This window comes from Poecile atricapillus, chromosome Z (assembly GCF_030490865.1).
Source record: "Poecile atricapillus isolate bPoeAtr1 chromosome Z, bPoeAtr1.hap1, whole genome shotgun sequence".
Classification (NCBI taxonomy): domain Eukaryota; kingdom Metazoa; phylum Chordata; class Aves; order Passeriformes; family Paridae; genus Poecile; species Poecile atricapillus.
In genome coordinates, this window is record NC_081289.1 from 121,485,544 (window position 1) to 121,503,289 (window position 17,746).

The window sequence follows — 17,746 nt, forward strand, 5'->3', positions numbered from 1 at the left end:
TAGATAGGAATGGGAGGAAAACTGTGCAAAGCAGCTATCCACAGTAACTGGGGCAGATCACCCGCTCCATGGCTCTAACCTTCAGCGCCTGATGGGTACGGACCAAAATATGCTCCCCCCCCAAGAGCAAGCCAAGGGCCTGCGGGCCCAGGAAGTCATGGCAACCACTCGCGCTGCCAGAGAAACCATTCGCTCAGGCTGCAGAGTCGTCGCCAAACCATCCCCTTGGTCCATTATAAGACAGAGTGAAAGTGAAAGTTTCACTCCATTTGTAGATCGCTTGCAGGCAGCGGTTGACTCTTCGACCTTGCTGGCCAAAGCGAAAGGTCCGGTTCTTGCAGAATGCCTTCGCCAGCAGTGCAATTCACCCGTCAAAGAAATTTTGCAGTCCCTGCCAGCTGGAGCCAGTCTCGCCGACGTGATCAAACACGTCACGAGAGAGGAACATCTTCCCCTCATTCAGGCAGCCTTGCTGACAGCAATTGTTAATGTAATGGCTTGCTTTAATTGTGGTAAACAGGGCCACGTTGCTGTTGACTGTCCCCAGACAGAGAGACCTCCCCCTACATGCCCTTCACATCCCCCTCACCAGACTCAACCCAGGGGGCCCTGTTGGGCCTGCAGAAAAAAGGGCATTTTGCCAAGGATTGCCGCTCCAAGTTTCAGGGAAACGGGAGTGGGAGGGGGCAGTTGGGCCGCATGCAGCCCCCTCCCACCTGGAATGCAGTGTGGTCCAACTCTGTCACTCCCTGGGGTGGGGATCTCCCGAGCCCAATGCCTCCACGAGAGGCAGCCAATTTCCCAGCGACACCAGTGGCCCAATCGGACCCCTGCATGCCCCAGCGGGTGGGACCAACTCCCAACACGCCGGTCCCTGGGTGGCCCTGGCAGTGGACTGTGATAACCACCCAGTAGTTTGGGGGATTTGCCATCTCCATGATGTCCATACACCCCCTTGGTCAAGCTCCCTGAATATTGCTACCATCAGCGTTCCATTTTTAATTGACACCAGAGCAGACGTTACGGTTATCCCAGAGTCCCACTGGCCCACATGCTGGGGATTAGAAGAAGCTCCTACTGTGGGGGGAATTGGAGGCACGTCCTGGACATGGAAGAGCACCCAGCTGATTGCAGTTAAAATCCATGCTGAAAAGGAGCCTGAAAAAAGCATCACTCTCTTCCCCTATGTCATGCCCAAAACACCACTTTTGCTGGGAAGAGATGCACTGAGCCAGCTGCGAGTCAGGATAACAAATTTATCCTGAAGGCCACTGCCATAGACCCACTCCCACCAATTAAGCTAACATGGAAATCAGCTGACCCAGTGTGGGTTGAGCAGTGGCCCCTCTCCAAGCCTCGAATGACCGCCCTCCTCACACTGATCAAGTGCGAGCTGTGACACGATCACATTGAGCCTTCCACGAGTCCATGGAACACCCGTTTTTGTCACCCTGAAGTGCTCAGGCAAAGGCTTTCGCCTGCTGCACGACTTACGTGAAGTCAATAAAACAATTGAACTCATGGGCCCTGTACAGACCCTATTGCCCATGAATTCAATGATACCGCAGGGACAGCCCTGCACTGTGCTGGACATTAAAGATTGTTTCTTCTCGACACCACTGCACAAAGAAGACAGGAAACGGTTCGCCTTCTCGGTCGTATTTCCAAATGGTCAGCATCCAAACCTGCGCTATCAGTGGCAAGTTTTACCCCAAGGCATGGTCAATTCACCCACCATCTGTCAGATCACAGTTGACCGAGTGTTAGCCCCGGTTTGGAGTAGCGATCCAGCTGCAACTATTATACAGTACATAGATGATATCCTGGTCACCATCCATCTGCAACCAGAGTTGAACAACTTATTCTAACCATTTCAGCGGCATTGGAAGTGAAGGGATTTGAGATAGCTGCCGCCAAGATAAAAAGAAGACCGTGTGTGACCTTCCTGGGGGTTGGAATTACAGACCTTCACATAACCCCTCCTCAGATAAAAATCGAAAGAGACATTCAAACCCTCCACGACATGCAACAGCTGGTAGGATCCTTACAGTGGCTCTGAAATGTGGTAATGGTGCCCCCTGAAATCATGATCCCTCTTTGTGACCTCCTGAAATGGAAGCACCTGTGGGAACGGAAAGTCCTAACACCAGAAGCAGTCAGTTCCCTGGACTTCATCGAATGACAGATACAAGTGAGCACGCTTTCTAGGTACAATCCTGGTTTGCCACTTGACCTATATGTCCACTTCACCAGCAGAGGGGGAGTGGGAGCATTAGCCCAAGGACCCCCCAACAGTGCTCGGCCAATACAGTGGGTAGTACTGGGAAAGCCATCATGCGCGTTTTCCCCCACAGCAGAGTGCCTTGCTAACTTGGTCGTGAGGGGCTGGAAACTTGCCTTGAGTCATCTCGGCATTGAGCCAGCCACCATATACCTGCCTTTTCGCAAACAGATCCCAGCACAATTGCCAGCAGTTTTGGAATGTTTTGCCCTAGCACTTACAGGGTTCAGAGCGGAAATTTGGTACGCCACCAAGCCGCCTTGGATGCAGTTCCTGACAATCATAGACATCAACCTTCCACAAAAAGTCAAAGACCGGCCCCTGCCAGGACCAGTGGTTTTCACCGATGCTTCATCAACTACCTCGACCGCAGCTGCAGTGTGGCAGTCAAAGGAGCAGTGGCACTGCGTGAAGATGACTGATCACAACCTTTCAGTTCAGCAGCTAGAAGCATCAGCCATGGTCCTAGTGTGCGGACTGTTCACCAAGGAGCACCTCAACATTGTCACCGACTCTATGTTTGTGGCCAAACTTTGCCTGTCCATATCTGGGCCAGGGGTAGCAATGTCCGCAAGAGCCATAATGCTGGAGGAAGCCTTGTGGTCCAGGAAAGGCACCATATCTGTAATCCATATTAATAGCCACGGCCCAATTAAGGGATTTTTTCAGGCTGGAAACGACAAAGCAGACGCCGTGGCCAAAGGGTTGTGGACCCTCAGAGATTCCCGCCAACTCCATGAATCACTCCACGTTGGGGCCAAGGCACTAGCCAAGAGATGTGGAATTTCTGCTACCGACGCAAAGCATATAGGGGCTACGTGCCCCCATTGTCAAAAAGCACCGCTATGGCCCTGCGGGATCAACCCTAGAGGACTCAAGGCCTCAGAGCTGTGGCAGACCGATTTCACACTCTGCCAATTGCTGAAGCCCCAAGCTTGCCTGGCCGTAACTGTGGACACTTGTAGCAGGATGATCATAGCCACACAGCACAGGAAAAGCAACTCACAAGCAACCATCCAACACTGGCTGACAGCCATGGCATGGCTCAGTATCCCAAAACGAATAAAGACTGACAATGGGACAAATTTTATCTCCAGCGCTGTGAAAGAGTTTGCCTCTAAATGGGGCATCACCTTAATGTATGGTATCCCCTACAAAAGCACCGGGCAGGCCATAGTTGAGCCTGCTAACCAAACACTGAAGACCAAACTAGAGGTGCTGGCCAGGTCGGAAGGTTTTTCTGGCACCATCCCAGCCAAAGACCAAGCACGCCTGTTAGCTGCTGCCTTGCTAGCCCTAAATCAATTCTCTAAGGGAGACAACAAGAACAGCCCTGCCCAAAAGCACTGGGCCACTCAGGCATTAGAAGAGGGCCCGCTAGTCAGCATCAGAAATGAGCTAGGCCAATGGGAACGGGGGTGGCGATTAGTCTTGACTGGGCGTGGCTATGGCGCTGTTAAAAAAGATGGGGAAATCAAATGGTGTCCTTTGAGGTCCATTAAGCTGGACCTTAAATTGAATTCAAAGGATCATGCTAACAAAAACATTGAGTCTCTGTTTACAGGGCTATTCCCTCGAATGCCACCGTAAGACAAAGAGAGACAGACACATGGACACCTGGGCCATTCCCTGGCACCCAGCCCTGATCACACTGGAGTTGTGAGAGGCACCATGGCTGAGCTACAAGACAGACTGTCCCAACGGAAGGTGGAGAGAGAAGCCCAGCAAAGCTGGTTCCAATCTTGGTTCGACCAGTTGCCATGGCTGACCACCCTAATAGCTGCCCTGATTCGACCGATATCAATGCTAGTCTTAGCATTGATTTTTGGACTTTGTGTACTGAACAAACTGATGGCTTTTATCAAAAGCCGACTGGAGACAGTTAATATTATGTTGGTTGAACGTCAACAATTGTTTTAAGTTTTGGTTTGAAACTTGTTTGTTTATTACCTTTTAACTATGTTTTAGCCTTTTTACAACTACTAACACCTGTTATAATTTTTAATGTTATTCCCCTTTGCAGTTCATAAAGTTTAAACAGTTTTTTATATGTCATGGGAGGGGGGGAGATGTGGGAAGAGGGAAGAGTTAGATTGACCAACCGGAAGATGGCACGCTGTAGGAGGAGATAGGGCCCCTTCCTCCCCACCCCCCATTTATGTTTATGGTTATGCTTATAGTTATAATGCCAGCTGCAGGTGGCAATGACGTGAGCAGGTGGAAATGACATGCCGAGCTGGATAATATAAAAAGCAGAATCACTCCCTAATAAACGCCATTTGCCATCCACCACATTGGTGTCTGTGAGCAGTGGTCCGAGCAGGTTGAGGTAGTCGCCGTGTCATTCTCAAACCAGGTCGCCTAGCCGGTTTAACGGCCACACAGACCTGTTCATTTGATAATGTTCAGGTTCTCTTCATACTAAGCAGTTGGAAATTGTATCACCTCTCATTCATGTTTTCCCTTCTGTACACCTGTAAGCTCTGGTGGAGAACTAATGTCATGTCATCAGATAAATATTTTCTTCATAATTTCTGCTAAAGTATTACTTGATATTTATACCTTTTCTTATCTGGGGACTAGCAATATATTTTGCTAGTACACAATAAGCTCAAAAGATGAAATATGCCAGGTGATCACCATTTATGAGACTTTATAAAGACAATTATTTTTTCCATCACTGTGAACATCATGATATTTCTTTTATTGTTAGATACGTAACAATGAGATAGAGTTTCTTTTGACTACCATAAATTAGATTTTAAATCCTCTGCTATAAAATAGGCTTTTAAGAGTGCTCTGAATGAGAAAAGGGAAAGATTTGTACATGCTAGGGAGAAAGACACTTTCAGGAATAAGGAACAGCTAAAAACATTTTGAAAATACTAGAATAGGAAATGGAAGCAATCTTGTGTTCATTCCTGTTTCTTCAAGGCAGTGAGTGATAAAGGAAGCAAGGAGAATTGTGGAGTGATACTTACTTTGATGAAAGTATTCCTTGGAAATGTTGCCTGTTACTTACCAGAGATTCCCAGTAACACGGGAATTACTGGGAGTTAATTGATACGGGGTGCTTATGAGTCTGAGATGGAATTTGGAATGTTGCTTGGGATGCAGTTTTTCTTGGTTTGATTGAAGTCTGGTAAACCTGTTCTGATAAATGTGTATGTTAATTGTAAGAGATTGTCCTACTGTGGCTGAAAAATTTATGAAGATGTTCAGCACTGTAGACTTTTATTTGATAAATACACATGAGAGCTATGAAACCACTCCTATGCCCAGAAGCTCAAGTGCTACTATAGGATTAAAAGTTTAAATCTCTATATCAACTTATGTTCTTTGTAATACAACATGCTGCATATAAACACAGCATTATGTGGCTGATCTTGTATTTTTCTGGCAGACACCATAAATAATAATGTGAACTAAGAGCATATGATTAAAATTTGGATATTTTTGATGGAACTTTTTTTGGTAAACAGGGCTTTCTTTAATTTCTTGACTTCAGTTGGCTAGTATGTTTCAATAGAAGAACTTTGGGGAAATATAAACATTGCCATCATTAATTTTTAGAAGTTATTAATGTGTTTCTTTAGTAAAAAAAATTCAACTCCAAATGCAAAAATACATAATGACCTTCTTGTGTTTGGTTGTTTATGAGGCCCACTTAAGTCCTGGCGTGGGAAAGTGGCATTTAAAGGAAAAATTACACACTCTTAGATTTGTGTGTTTTGTGATTAAGAAAGCTGGTGTTTTGTCTAAAAGGGTGGGACTTCTCCAAATAGGTAGGGTTCCTGTCACAGGGATCAGTGTAAAGTTGAGGAGTGAATGTCCATTCTGCATGACAGTAAAACTGGAGTGGTTTATGAGTCAGTGATTTGGGGTAGGAAGAAGCTGTTTCTGTATGCTTTTTCAGTAATAAATACATGCTAAATAACTTACATCATCACACTTGGACTTTTTAGCAGGGCCTGTTGCAATATGACAAGGGATAATGGTTTTAAACTGAGAAGGGTTGGTATAGATTAGATGTTTTTTTACAGTGAGGGTGATGAAACACTGGGACAGTTGCCCAGAGAAGTGTTGGATACCCCATTACTGGAAACATCTGATGGCACATTGGACAGCGCTCTGAACAACCTGATGTAGTTGAAGATGTCCCTGCTCATTGCAGGGGGTTGGACCTGATGACATTTAAAAGGTGCCTTTCAACTCAAACTGTTCTGGGAGTTTGCTTGTTTGAATCTGGCAAAAATAAGACCACTGGTTCATGCTACAGAAGATGAAATGTGTTTTCTTTATTTTTTTGAGATCAAATTAATAACTAACCAGTTTACTATATAATTAGAGGATTACCATATATTGAAGATTTAGCAATTTACTTTCAATAAAGAATGAGGGAAGATGTCAGAAGTTCACATATCAGAAGTATCTGTTTGTATAAGAAATTACTGATGGCTGTAGTTGAGTAGTAAGGGCTTGGTAAGTTGGATACCATCGCTCGATACATTAATGGCAAAAAAACCTGCATGAATTCTACCCTGAATTGGGGTTTTATTCAGAATGTTTAGTTGAAGCTGTCTGAGTGGCTGAATTAAAATATGAGTTTTGACACAAACAAAGGTTCTGAATTTGAGCTAGAAATTGCTGGAAAGGATTCTACAGCTTGTCTCAAGCAGTGATGATGACCAAATGAGCAGTGATTTTTCTCTTAATGTAATAGTGAGCAGTATTAGCCTTTACCTGAGATTGGTTCGTGCTCAATTATTTCTGTAAGGGAGGTTTTAAAGGAAAATAGCTTTAATTTCATAACAAAATAGATTCTTACTGTCTCCAAACATTGATTGAGTTGCAGGTAGTTTGATGTGGTGTGTGTGGCAGGTCAGCCACTTTGCAGGAATACAAGTGGTATTTGTGGTATTTGGTATTATATGCCAAATATTTGTGGTAAGTATGTTGTTTCCTGAATATGTATAAATTACTTACACAATAAATAAAGCAAATTAATTCCATAATGTACATATTTTTATTGTTCAGTTGGAACATAAATATTTTATTACTTTTTTTTCAGATATTAGGTTGTGAAACAGGTACTTGATTTCAAGAAGTACAATGGACAACATGAAAAAAGTTGCTAACAGCTCTTGCAATGATGGAGTTCTACTTAGAATGGGCCTTAATGATAATAAAGCTGGAATGCAGGGCTTGGATAAGGAGAAAATCAATAAAATCATCATGGAAGCTACCAAGGTTGGTTTGATTACTTTTTTCCTGATGCTTTATTTGTGGTCCAGTATTGTAAGGCCCTCTTCTTTCCTTCCCCAAATTTTATCCTTCACGTGTGTATATGGATGGCATCTTCTTAGACAAAATTTATATGTGGGAAGGAACAGGAGGGGCCAAAGTTTAGTGTATTTTTTTAGAGTATTGTTGGATTCATCCAGAAGGACATGGAGTAGGACAACTGAGTATATGCTTAGGTGCTCCCTTTTTGTCCAAAGCAGTAAATAAATACTACAGCATTTTCCAGAGATAATTGTGAAGGCTCCAGCTTCCTCTTTTTCTCCCCCTTTCCATTCTTTTTGTCCACCCCATCATTAATCAGCCAAGCAGATTTACTTCTTTTGGTCACCTTCCTGTAACTGATGAATTTGATGTAATCATGTTCTTCTACAAACAAGTTTTTACTGCCTTTGTGACTGTCTTCTCAGTATTCAAGAGAGATCACCAATAGTGTGCATCTTTGTACTAAAGGTCCACAGAGGCTCTCACAACTCTACAAACCATTGAAATATATGTCATCCCAGTTGTTAATGGAGAGTTCCAGTAGAATATCTGAGAAACTCAGGCTTTTCTTACTTTTCCTTGTACAGGCATGTGTTTTATTTGGTTGTCACCATGGCCCAAGATTATGTGCTTTGATGTTTTCCTCATGCATTGTGTTGACTACTATTGCTCTGTAGTGATCTGAAGGGGTGAGGCAGAGGGAGAAAGGAGGAGAGGGAGAAAACATGTTGCAAACAGTTCTTATGTAGCAAGTTTTTTCCTTTTTTTGCTTATATTTTCATGTTGATGATACTTTATATGCTATCAAGTTTGTTATTGATAAGTTGCTTCTTCTACATATTGTGTTCACTCTTTCTTGAAAACAGTGCTTTGTCAGATATATCCCAGATAATGATATTTACATAAATTATTTCATTAGGACGATTACTGTTTCATTTTCTGGTATGAAATAGAATGAACTGTAAAATAGACTTTCAAAACTAACATATAGGCATCTATCTGCTAGAGTATATTTCTGTCCAAAAAGTGCAAGAGTTTATAATTGCCAGATACACATCTAGAAATCCGAAAAGAAACATTGATTCTTTTCCTTAAGCTTTTCTATAATCTTTAAAATGACACCTACAGACTACTCACAGCTGTATTACAAGAAGGTTTATGGCATTTCAACTGTGAAATACTGCAAGAGATGGGAAATTTTTTTAAAAAAACTTACTAATAATCTCAAATATTGGGTTGCTTTCCACACCTAAAGTTTGGTACTCATTTCTTTCAATAAGTGTCAGCAAGTCATATTTGATGGCACAGGGGAGAAAAGATAAAAGGTATATCTGATATTCAAACAAAACACACCCTAATGTTTTGTAATTAGATATTTCTTCTAATGAAACATGACATATTACAGCCCTGCCATCATCTTTTTAATAATTATTATAAAAGCGGATATTTTTGCTTTTTGTGTGAATGCCTGAATCTGACTTGACTATGGTTGAATTCTTGGTACTAGTGACGGTTTGGTAGTCAGACACTTTCATCTAAAGATGTGTTCATTTTTGCAAATTTTCACAAGTAGTTCAACAAAAGCCTTTTCTTGCAAATATTATTTTGCTTGTAAGCTAAGACAAGTTGCAAGAAAAATATTTTATGTCCTAATTTTGAATTTTTATCTTGCCTACTTCATTCTATGCCCTCCTTTCTTTGTTATGTGTCAGGACAGAAAGTCACATTATACATTCTGGACATGAGTATTGTCTTTTTATTACATCTCCTTGTGTTTGTGCCTTTTTTTGAAGGAGCAATTACATACTTGAGAGCAACAGGGCTTTTTTATATCCATTTGGTTTTCATCATCCTGTTCCAAATAGCTTCTGATTCTGCAGTGTACATCAAGATTTAATAACCAACAAAATACTCAACATTAGAAGTGAATTTGACTTACACAATATCATATATTTCTATATTTATTAAGCTGTGTGGAAGTCTGAAAAAATGCTTAAGTAAATTTTTATTAGAGTTTTGTACTCCATACCTTGGAGGTGTTGCAAAGAATAGTGACTTTTATCTACTCTTTAAACTTTTTTTATTGTCAAGTGTTACACTAAATAAACATACAAAGTTCTCTAAATAAGTCCTTAAACTCCTTTGTGCAGAAAAAATATATGTGTGTCATTTGAAGAGAGAAATATAAAGAACCAGTGGTCATTTTTGTGTATTTTTATATGAAAATCCAAAGCATGGATTAGAAACCATCTCTGTTTTATGTTTTCTGTATTTAAAAATCAAATGTGGTTGCTTAAAGACAAGGTGGAGACAAATAGAAAAACAGTGTTTTTGTGATTTTTTTTTCTTTCAGGGTTCTAAATTTTATGAAAATGAACTTAAGAAAGATCAACAAGTTAACCAAAGAATTGAAAAAATGATGCAGCTAAAAGAGAAAATTACAGCACAACAGCTCTTGAAAGCACAGCTGCAGGTACTAATCTTCTAAAGACATATTGGGATAAATGTTGGATCATTGTGGTGGTTTTAGCTCTAGTTATAATCACCAGAGTATTTACTCATTTCTTGTGGTGAGATATGGATTAGGAGAAGGCAAAACAGGCCTAAAACTTAAAAGGAATAAAGTAAGTTTATTAATAGAACTACAAGAACAAGAAACCAGAATAAAACCTCCAGAAACCTTTCCTCCTCCCAACACTTTTCCAACTGACAACTGACAACTTACAGACAAAACCTGGGATGTTAAAGCAGTACCAACTATACAATAGTCTTTTCATCAGTGTCTGTACTGAGAGGAGTTTTCTCTTGGCATTCCATGGAGAGTTCTCCACAAGAAACAGTTTTCTTGTGGCTTTTCATTTCTATGACTGGCAGCTGCCCAGGCAAAAACTCTGCCATCATGCCCTCCTCCCATTTTCACACCACTCAGAGGTGTGTTCATGGGCCATGAACTCAAGGGGTATTATTTTATGGATGAGTTATTCAAAAGCAAAGGTTCTTTTAATCTGTCTCTGTGATCACCTCTGGGAACAGAGGTTTACTTCTTCTCTGCATTGGGGCAAAGGGTCTTCACCAGCTCTCATCTCTCTCTGTTCAAGCATCTCAGCATCTCATGGGATCACAGATCATCTGCTCATCTTCATCAATGGACACCTTTGCAATCTACACTTTGAAATACTTCATTCCTCCCAGTACTCTTTCATGAATTAAAGAAGTTTTCCAGAACATTTTTGTCCATCTCCATGGCCTTACCGAAAGAATATTTCAGCTTATTGAAGCATCTCCTCATTCTCCTTCAATCTGAGGCTTGACTCTTTCCTTTACTGACCTTGATGTTTCATGTTGTTTTTTTGTATGTTGATAGCTCCTACTTTCCTCTCTCTGGAGAGGGGATTAAGTCTGCAGGTCTCATCTGTGTAGTGAAAGGGCTAAATCAGGCCCAAGCCACGCATGGTGTCGTATTTCAGGTGTCTCTCTCAGCCCATCAGCTGAAGGAAGGGAGCAGACGGTTTTTGGCCTGGAGCTGCCTGTGTAGGCCATGGGTGGGTGGTGAGAGGGTATCGGCGAGATGTCAGCAGATGTGGCCTGGTCCCAGCCTAGGACCAGGAGTCCCCCTGGGAAGGGTGTCAGCCACCCCGCTTGAATGGGAGCCGGATGGTTTCCCAGGAGGGGCTGCAGCTAACCCGGCGTGGCTTGGGGCCGGGGCTGCAGCCTCCATCCCCAGCCCGGGAGCTGTAGGAGTCCGGCTCAGCCCCGCCCCCTCCCTCCCTCCCTCCCCCAGGCCGCTGGGGAGCAGGGCTAGCCGCACCAGAGCTCCGATACCTTTCAAGGCTGGAAACAAAGGGAAGCAGTTTCTGGGCTTGGGTTTAAAAGGTGGTATTCACAAAGGTGATCTTACTTTTCAGTGGTCTAAAAATGCTGTCAGTTCTCAAAACTGGCTAGCTATTGGCCTGATCTCAAGCAGAGAAGAAACTCCCAGCAGCCTCTCTCAGAGAAATCACTTCTGTAGCTATTTCCCCCTTTTTTTCCTAAATGCCAAACTACCACAACCATAAACATTTTGCTGTTTTCTGGTTTATTGCATTAAATTCTGCAGATAGGCACAATGTTAAACTACCATTTGATGGTAGACATACAAGGAAAGGTGCACAATACTTTGGTGGTGTCATCTTAATATAAACTTGCTAGAAGAATAACTTGTAAAATTACTTTGAAATCTTCTCTAAATAGGAGAAAATACAAAGAATAAGTTTTCCAAGTCTGATGAGTTTAAAGTGATGTCATGATTTATATAAAGGTTTGCTAAATACTTTGCTAGTAAGTATCATATAACTATTGGGTTTAGAATTTACTTTTATTTGTTTCAGTGGTTGTGATGGAATGAGAAAGATCAGAGTTGTCAATAATTCTGGGTATAATTGATGCCTTTTTCTAGCTAATTCATGAAAAATCATCATGGCAAGCAGTCACAAGAAATGCAAGTGTCCTGAACTAGACTGATGAAGAGGCTATTTCTCTTTTCAAAAGCTAATGGTAAATAATAGTCTCCAAAGTATTATTGTGTATGAAACGTTAAAAGAAAGGTTGCCCACCAAACATTACTAGGCACAATTGAATTAAAATTGTTTGTAGGAGCTGAATTCCTTCCCATCTTCATTTGTGCTGTGAGTCAGTCTTTAAATGATTGCTTGGTAGTTTTCCTTGACAGGAGTACTGTTTTATTCAGTGCATATAGCAGACTGTATTCACTGAGGGGGAAATTATTCTGTATTTACTGTTGTCCTCAATGTTCAACGGGTGGCCCCAAGCTTTATTTGTTGAACTGTAGTCTAATCCAGTTTTGAATGTAGAATTACTGATTTTCTAGTAGAGATTTTTATGTTGTACACCACATACTGTGAATTCTTAATTCTTGCAATATTCCAGCAAATTAGAGTGGTATTTTTTTGGTTTGTGGACAGGGAGCTGAAGTGCATGAAGATTAAACGCATCCTTGAATTTTCAGTACCATTGTGAGGATTAGAGGTTGAGCTTTTTTTGGTGTTCAACCTTTTTCGTTCATTTCAGGTTTGCATATCACTTCTGTACTTCAGATGCCAGTGTTTCAAATTTGTTCCGAAAAAAGTTTGCCATTCTGAGTACCTCTGGAAAGTTTGCTGTAAGCCTGTATGCCACAATTGTTTTTAGTGAATCATTAACATGGATTAGTTACAACTCTGCTTGTCCAGGTTATTTTTAGTTAACTAAGGTAGATTATAAGTCATTTAATTAAAGAAAAAATGCTTCTATTTCCATCCTACTTTCACCAGAGAACTGTTTATTTTATGGAGAATAGTCTTTCATATAGAATGAATTACATGAATAACACAAATTTTATAGATGATGTTATTATATAGTTACATAATGAGAGAATATTAGTGCACTTTGTGGAAACCAAAAAATTTATATTGCTTTCTCTACCCTCATGTTGTCTTTTTCAGAAATTGATTCCTTGATATTACAATATAATTTTATATTCTTTTAATGTTTCTTATGAAAACTGGTTTCTATAGGAGAAAAAAGAAAGTTAAGGAGATAAATGCCTTCATATATGTCTTTCTGATGTGACCCATGTTTTAAATTGTTTGAAACGTGACCCATGTTTCAAATTCCATGTTTGAAATCTTTATGTTGCTTGCTGAAATAGCAGGCATCTTTTTTTTTCCGGTAGATAAACTGTAACATCAGCTGTCATACTGCATGACAGATGTAGTTAGAGGAGTATAGTATACAGACTTAGTGCTGCTAATTCTAGATCTTTGCTGCTGTAAAAACATCCTGAAACCTTGGATTTTTGTTCTATTCTCTGTATGCACATAAACTCTGGTACATGATTGTCGTTGCCCTCATTCTCCGATCACAAATTCTGACCATTTTTCTCCTCTCCATTCTTTTAATTTATCATATCCTGAATTTTTCTTTCTGGTCCCACATCCACAGATCACCATCAGTCTTCTTTCCAAAGCAGTCCGTGTCCCAGAGTCCAAATTGAAATTTGTGGACTTGAAGCCAGTCTTCTCTCTCTACCTGATATTCTAAATACCTTGCCTTTTTTCTGTTTTTCACCTGCCAGTTGCATCTCCCCAGGCCTCCACCTTTCACTTTGCAAGTCTTTGTCTTGTTTGGTTTTCTTAATAATTGCTTGTATTGTTTAATCAGCTCCATTCAGTTATGGATGTAGTCAGTTCTTATTATCACCTTTTCTATTGTTCTTATCTATTGAGTTTTTAACTCTTCTTTTTAGTACTACATTCTGATAAGAGAACCTGTTTGCCTAAAAGTTTAAGTGGGAAGTATTCAGGAATTAGAAAGATATCTGTATATGAACATTGTACGTTCTCATCCGCAGATGAAGTTTGTAGGATGGTTAGAGGCTCAGGTATGATTTCCTAAGCTGGCAGTTGATTTGAGTCCTGTAAGGTAAAACCAAAGAAAAATGTCTCCACTTACTGGACTTTTGGACAAAATCCTGGTTTCATGGTGGACACAGTAATATAAATAAAATGTAGACTCCACAACACAATGCTGTTGTTTTTACCATTAGAATGTGGAACTCCTTAATATTCAGCAGGAATTAGTAATACATTAAAAAGTGTGCTGCTGCTACCAGATTTGGAAACTGCTATGCCGATGTTTGTCGGTTTTTTCATCCATGTTGGGTTTATCCTGGATGTTCGTTCTATAAATAGTTACCACTGTCTTGCTTTTATTGACTTTTCTGTCTTGCTTTGAGAACTTACATATTCTTACTGTGGGATAAGAAAAATTGCCTGAAAGTTGCTGTAAGGAAAATTTAACTTCTAGTCATAATTTGTACTTTATAGTTGTTTGGTGGGTTTTTTTTTAACTTAGCTTAGAAATGTATATTAAAAAGTATCTCTTTTTTACAAAGGTTAATTGAAAGCAGCTTTAAAAAACTTGTCAGCATGGCTTGCGTGTAAGGAATTTTTCCACCAATTTTAAGGAGAGGTTTCATAAGTGCCAAGAATTCTCTGAGTAGACCTGGTTGTGTTTTGTTTTGGCATTATTACTTATAGTTGCTTTCATCAAACTGTAATATTTTTTGTATTTCTTGTTAGTTTAATGTAATTTTGCTTCATTCTTTAGATGTGTAGTTACCTGATCAGTAAGATGATGTTAGGAATATATTTAGGGAGAAAAAGCAAAACAGAAGTTTTTGCTATAAATATGATAAATTGGAACACAGAAGTTATGCTAGTAGAGTGGGATTTTATATTAATTAAATTATTAATATTATAATATTTTGTATTGCTATTTAAATTAATATTTTAACATTATTTTTTGAATTTTTTTATTTATAACAAATAGACAATAAAATAAAATTACAAATTAACTGATATTAATTAAACCATTTAAATTTGAGAGTGACCTGAAAATTATCTGTAAAGTAGAATTTAAAATAAGGATGCTTTTGATGATTCAAGTGTGACATGAATCCTTTTGAATTAGTAACATAATGGAAGTAATGTAAATACCCCACTTATTTTGTTTATTTGTTTTTTTGAATGGCCTCCCCCTTGTGCTTTTAATTTGTCTAAGCTAGTTTTCTCATCGTCAGAGAACATACTGTGCTCTTCTGTGTTGAGTAACCTAGTTTAAGGCTCTGGTCTAGTATTTCATCCCTCAAAGCAACTTGGTAAAAAACAAAGAATAGACTTTGTAAATCATTAATCAGCAATTTAATGAGCACATTCCAAGCTCACTTGCCTTGGTTCAAGTGTTCTGAGCTCAAACGCGGTTCCCGTGAATAAGGTTTTTATGGTTTTTTATTAAACAGTTCTGTTGAGGGAAATAAAAAAGAGAAGAACCATGCAAATTGCATGTTGATATACCTCTTCAGGACCATAACTGCCTTATAATCAGTCCAGAGACATTTCTGTACTGGTACCCTGATGTCATGAGAGTGTGTGTGTGTTATTGTGCCTGCAAGCAAAGTAAAACTTTGGTTTCTTTTTGCTAATCCCATTTCTTGCTGTTATGCCTATCAGGACTTCTTACGAGCAGTAGCAGCCTTTTGTTGTATGGATTGGGGACTATATAGATATAGTCAGCAATGTGGTTAGGTAATCTTATTTTGATAGCACATTCTTTGGGTTTTTTCCTGTATTTTCTCTTGGTTCTAGAATGCTGTGTGATGCTTCTGCCAACATAGTCATAAATGAGTAGGCCTTAAAAATCCTATGTCAAATATTTAACTTACATTTTTTCATGACAGCACAGCTCATATTCATAGGTCAACAGTATTTCAGGAACAAGCTCACGATCTGTATGACTTTTGGCAAAAACACAAGCAAATTAAGCACAATCAAGTACTTCATAGAGCAATCTGCATGCTTGGCCTCTGCCTCAAAACACCATGGAGCTGATGAGGCAGTATTGCTCAGAGTCTACTAGTAGATGTACATATTAAACATTTGGAGTGAAACTCACTTTGTGTATAGGCTATTCGGTAAACAACTTGCAGTTTTCCTACCAATCTAGCCTTATATGGTATGGGTTCCTGTAACAAAAGTTGGGGACTTTTATTGAGGGATTGACAGTAGCTTACTTTGTGGTAATTGAACATGGCTGTTTGAGACCTTATTTCTGACAAGACAAAATAGATGGATGTATCCTGTGAGCTGATGGTCTTCTCTTCACCATTCTAGGCCAGTTATTTGAAGTGTGATAGCTTTATTTAAGAGTGTTGGAAATTCTTTAATAGCAGATTTTAGTTTTTTGGAAATAACTTGTATTTCTAAAACTAAGTGCTTTAAGTAAAGCTTCATACTCAAGGATCTTACAAAGTTTCTGTCTGAATCAGATACGTCTTTTTTTTATCATGTTATGTGGAACTTTGTTATTCGGTGGGTAGGGTCATCTACTGGTTCGGCTGGGATAGAGTTAATTTTTTTCACAGTAGCTAGCATGGGGCAATGTTTTGATTTGCTGTGGAAAGCAATGTTAATAATGAAGAGATGCTTAGCTATTGCTGAGCAACACTTGCACAGGGCCAAGGCCTTTTCTGCCCCTCTCACCACCCCACCAGTGAGGAGGCTGGGGGTGCACAAGGGCTGGGAGGGGACACAGCCAACTGACCATAGACCATATAGCATTATGCTCAGCCTACAAAGTAGGGTGTAGATGAATGAAGGATGTACTTTTGCAGCTATGGCATTTGTCTGCCCAAGTAACTCCTACATATGATGAAGCTGTTTTTCCTGGAGATGGCTGAACACCTGGCTGCCCATGGGAAGCAGTGAATTAATTCCTTATTTTGATTTGCTTGCATGCACAGCTTTTGCTTTCCTTGATAAATTGTCTTTATGTCAAACCATGGATTTTCTCACTTTTGTTCTTCTGATTCTTCTGCTATGAGGGAGTAAGTGTGGCTGCAGGAGCTTAGTTGCCAGCTGGGGCTAAACCTCAACAGTCGTGGGTTTTCCCTCTGGGTTTTGGAGTGGTTTTTTGTACCAATTGCTGCAGCAACATTCTATCTGAGAGCAAGTTTCTTCCAAAGCTTTATTGACGGTTTTTTGTTGGCGCTGGTTTTGTGGGGATTGGATCTTGTGAGGTTTTTTCTTTAACTATATGCAAGATCCATCTGAGTTTTAGGGTCATCTATACTGTTGCACTTCTGCCAGGTGAGTAGTATTTCAATTACTGGTTTATTCTGTTCAGGTGGACAAACTTGTGATAGAACTGGAACAGAGCCGTAACCTTAACAGTACAATTGTACACATTGACATGGATGCCTTCTATGCAGCTGTGGAAATGAGAGACAATCCAGAGCTGAAGGACAAACCTATAGCAGTGGGATCAATGAGTATGTTGGTAAGGCTGAATGTTAAACTAATACAGAAATCAATTGCATGAATATTAAGCCTAATAAAATAATAGCATAAATATAATGACACTGTTTTATATGGAGTGTGGAAAACCCAAAAATAATAAAGGAAACAGCAGTTCTTAGACCTGACCATGTAAGCTGGGTTCTCCATTAAAAAGTGTATTAATGAAAATTTAAAATATGTAAGCAGATTGAAAGGCAGGAGGAGGGGGAGTGAAAATGCATATAAACTCTTAGCTTTGTCAGTCTTTTCTGTATGCAGATATGTGATTGAAACTTCATTATTTAAT

The 17,746-nt window shown here is 40.0% G+C and overlaps 1 protein-coding gene across 5 annotated transcripts in view; it reads left to right on the plus strand.

Moving 5' to 3' along the window:
- POLK (DNA polymerase kappa) overlaps positions 1-17,746 on the plus strand; it is a 45,049-nt gene that overhangs the window by 9,795 nt on the left and 17,508 nt on the right. For 4 of the 5 annotated variants that reach the window (XM_058864390.1, XM_058864391.1, XM_058864385.1 and 1 more), the window contains exons 2-4: positions 7,353-7,531; positions 9,921-10,040; positions 17,288-17,440. In XM_058864390.1, the coding sequence (XP_058720373.1) occupies positions 7,394-7,531; positions 9,921-10,040; positions 17,288-17,440 (411 nt within the window). In that variant the 5' untranslated portion in view covers positions 7,353-7,393. Of the gene's footprint in view, positions 1-3,887; positions 3,989-7,352; positions 7,532-9,920; positions 10,041-17,287; positions 17,441-17,746 lie in introns of those variants that run through there. The other variant, XM_058864389.1, reaches the window with a different exon arrangement.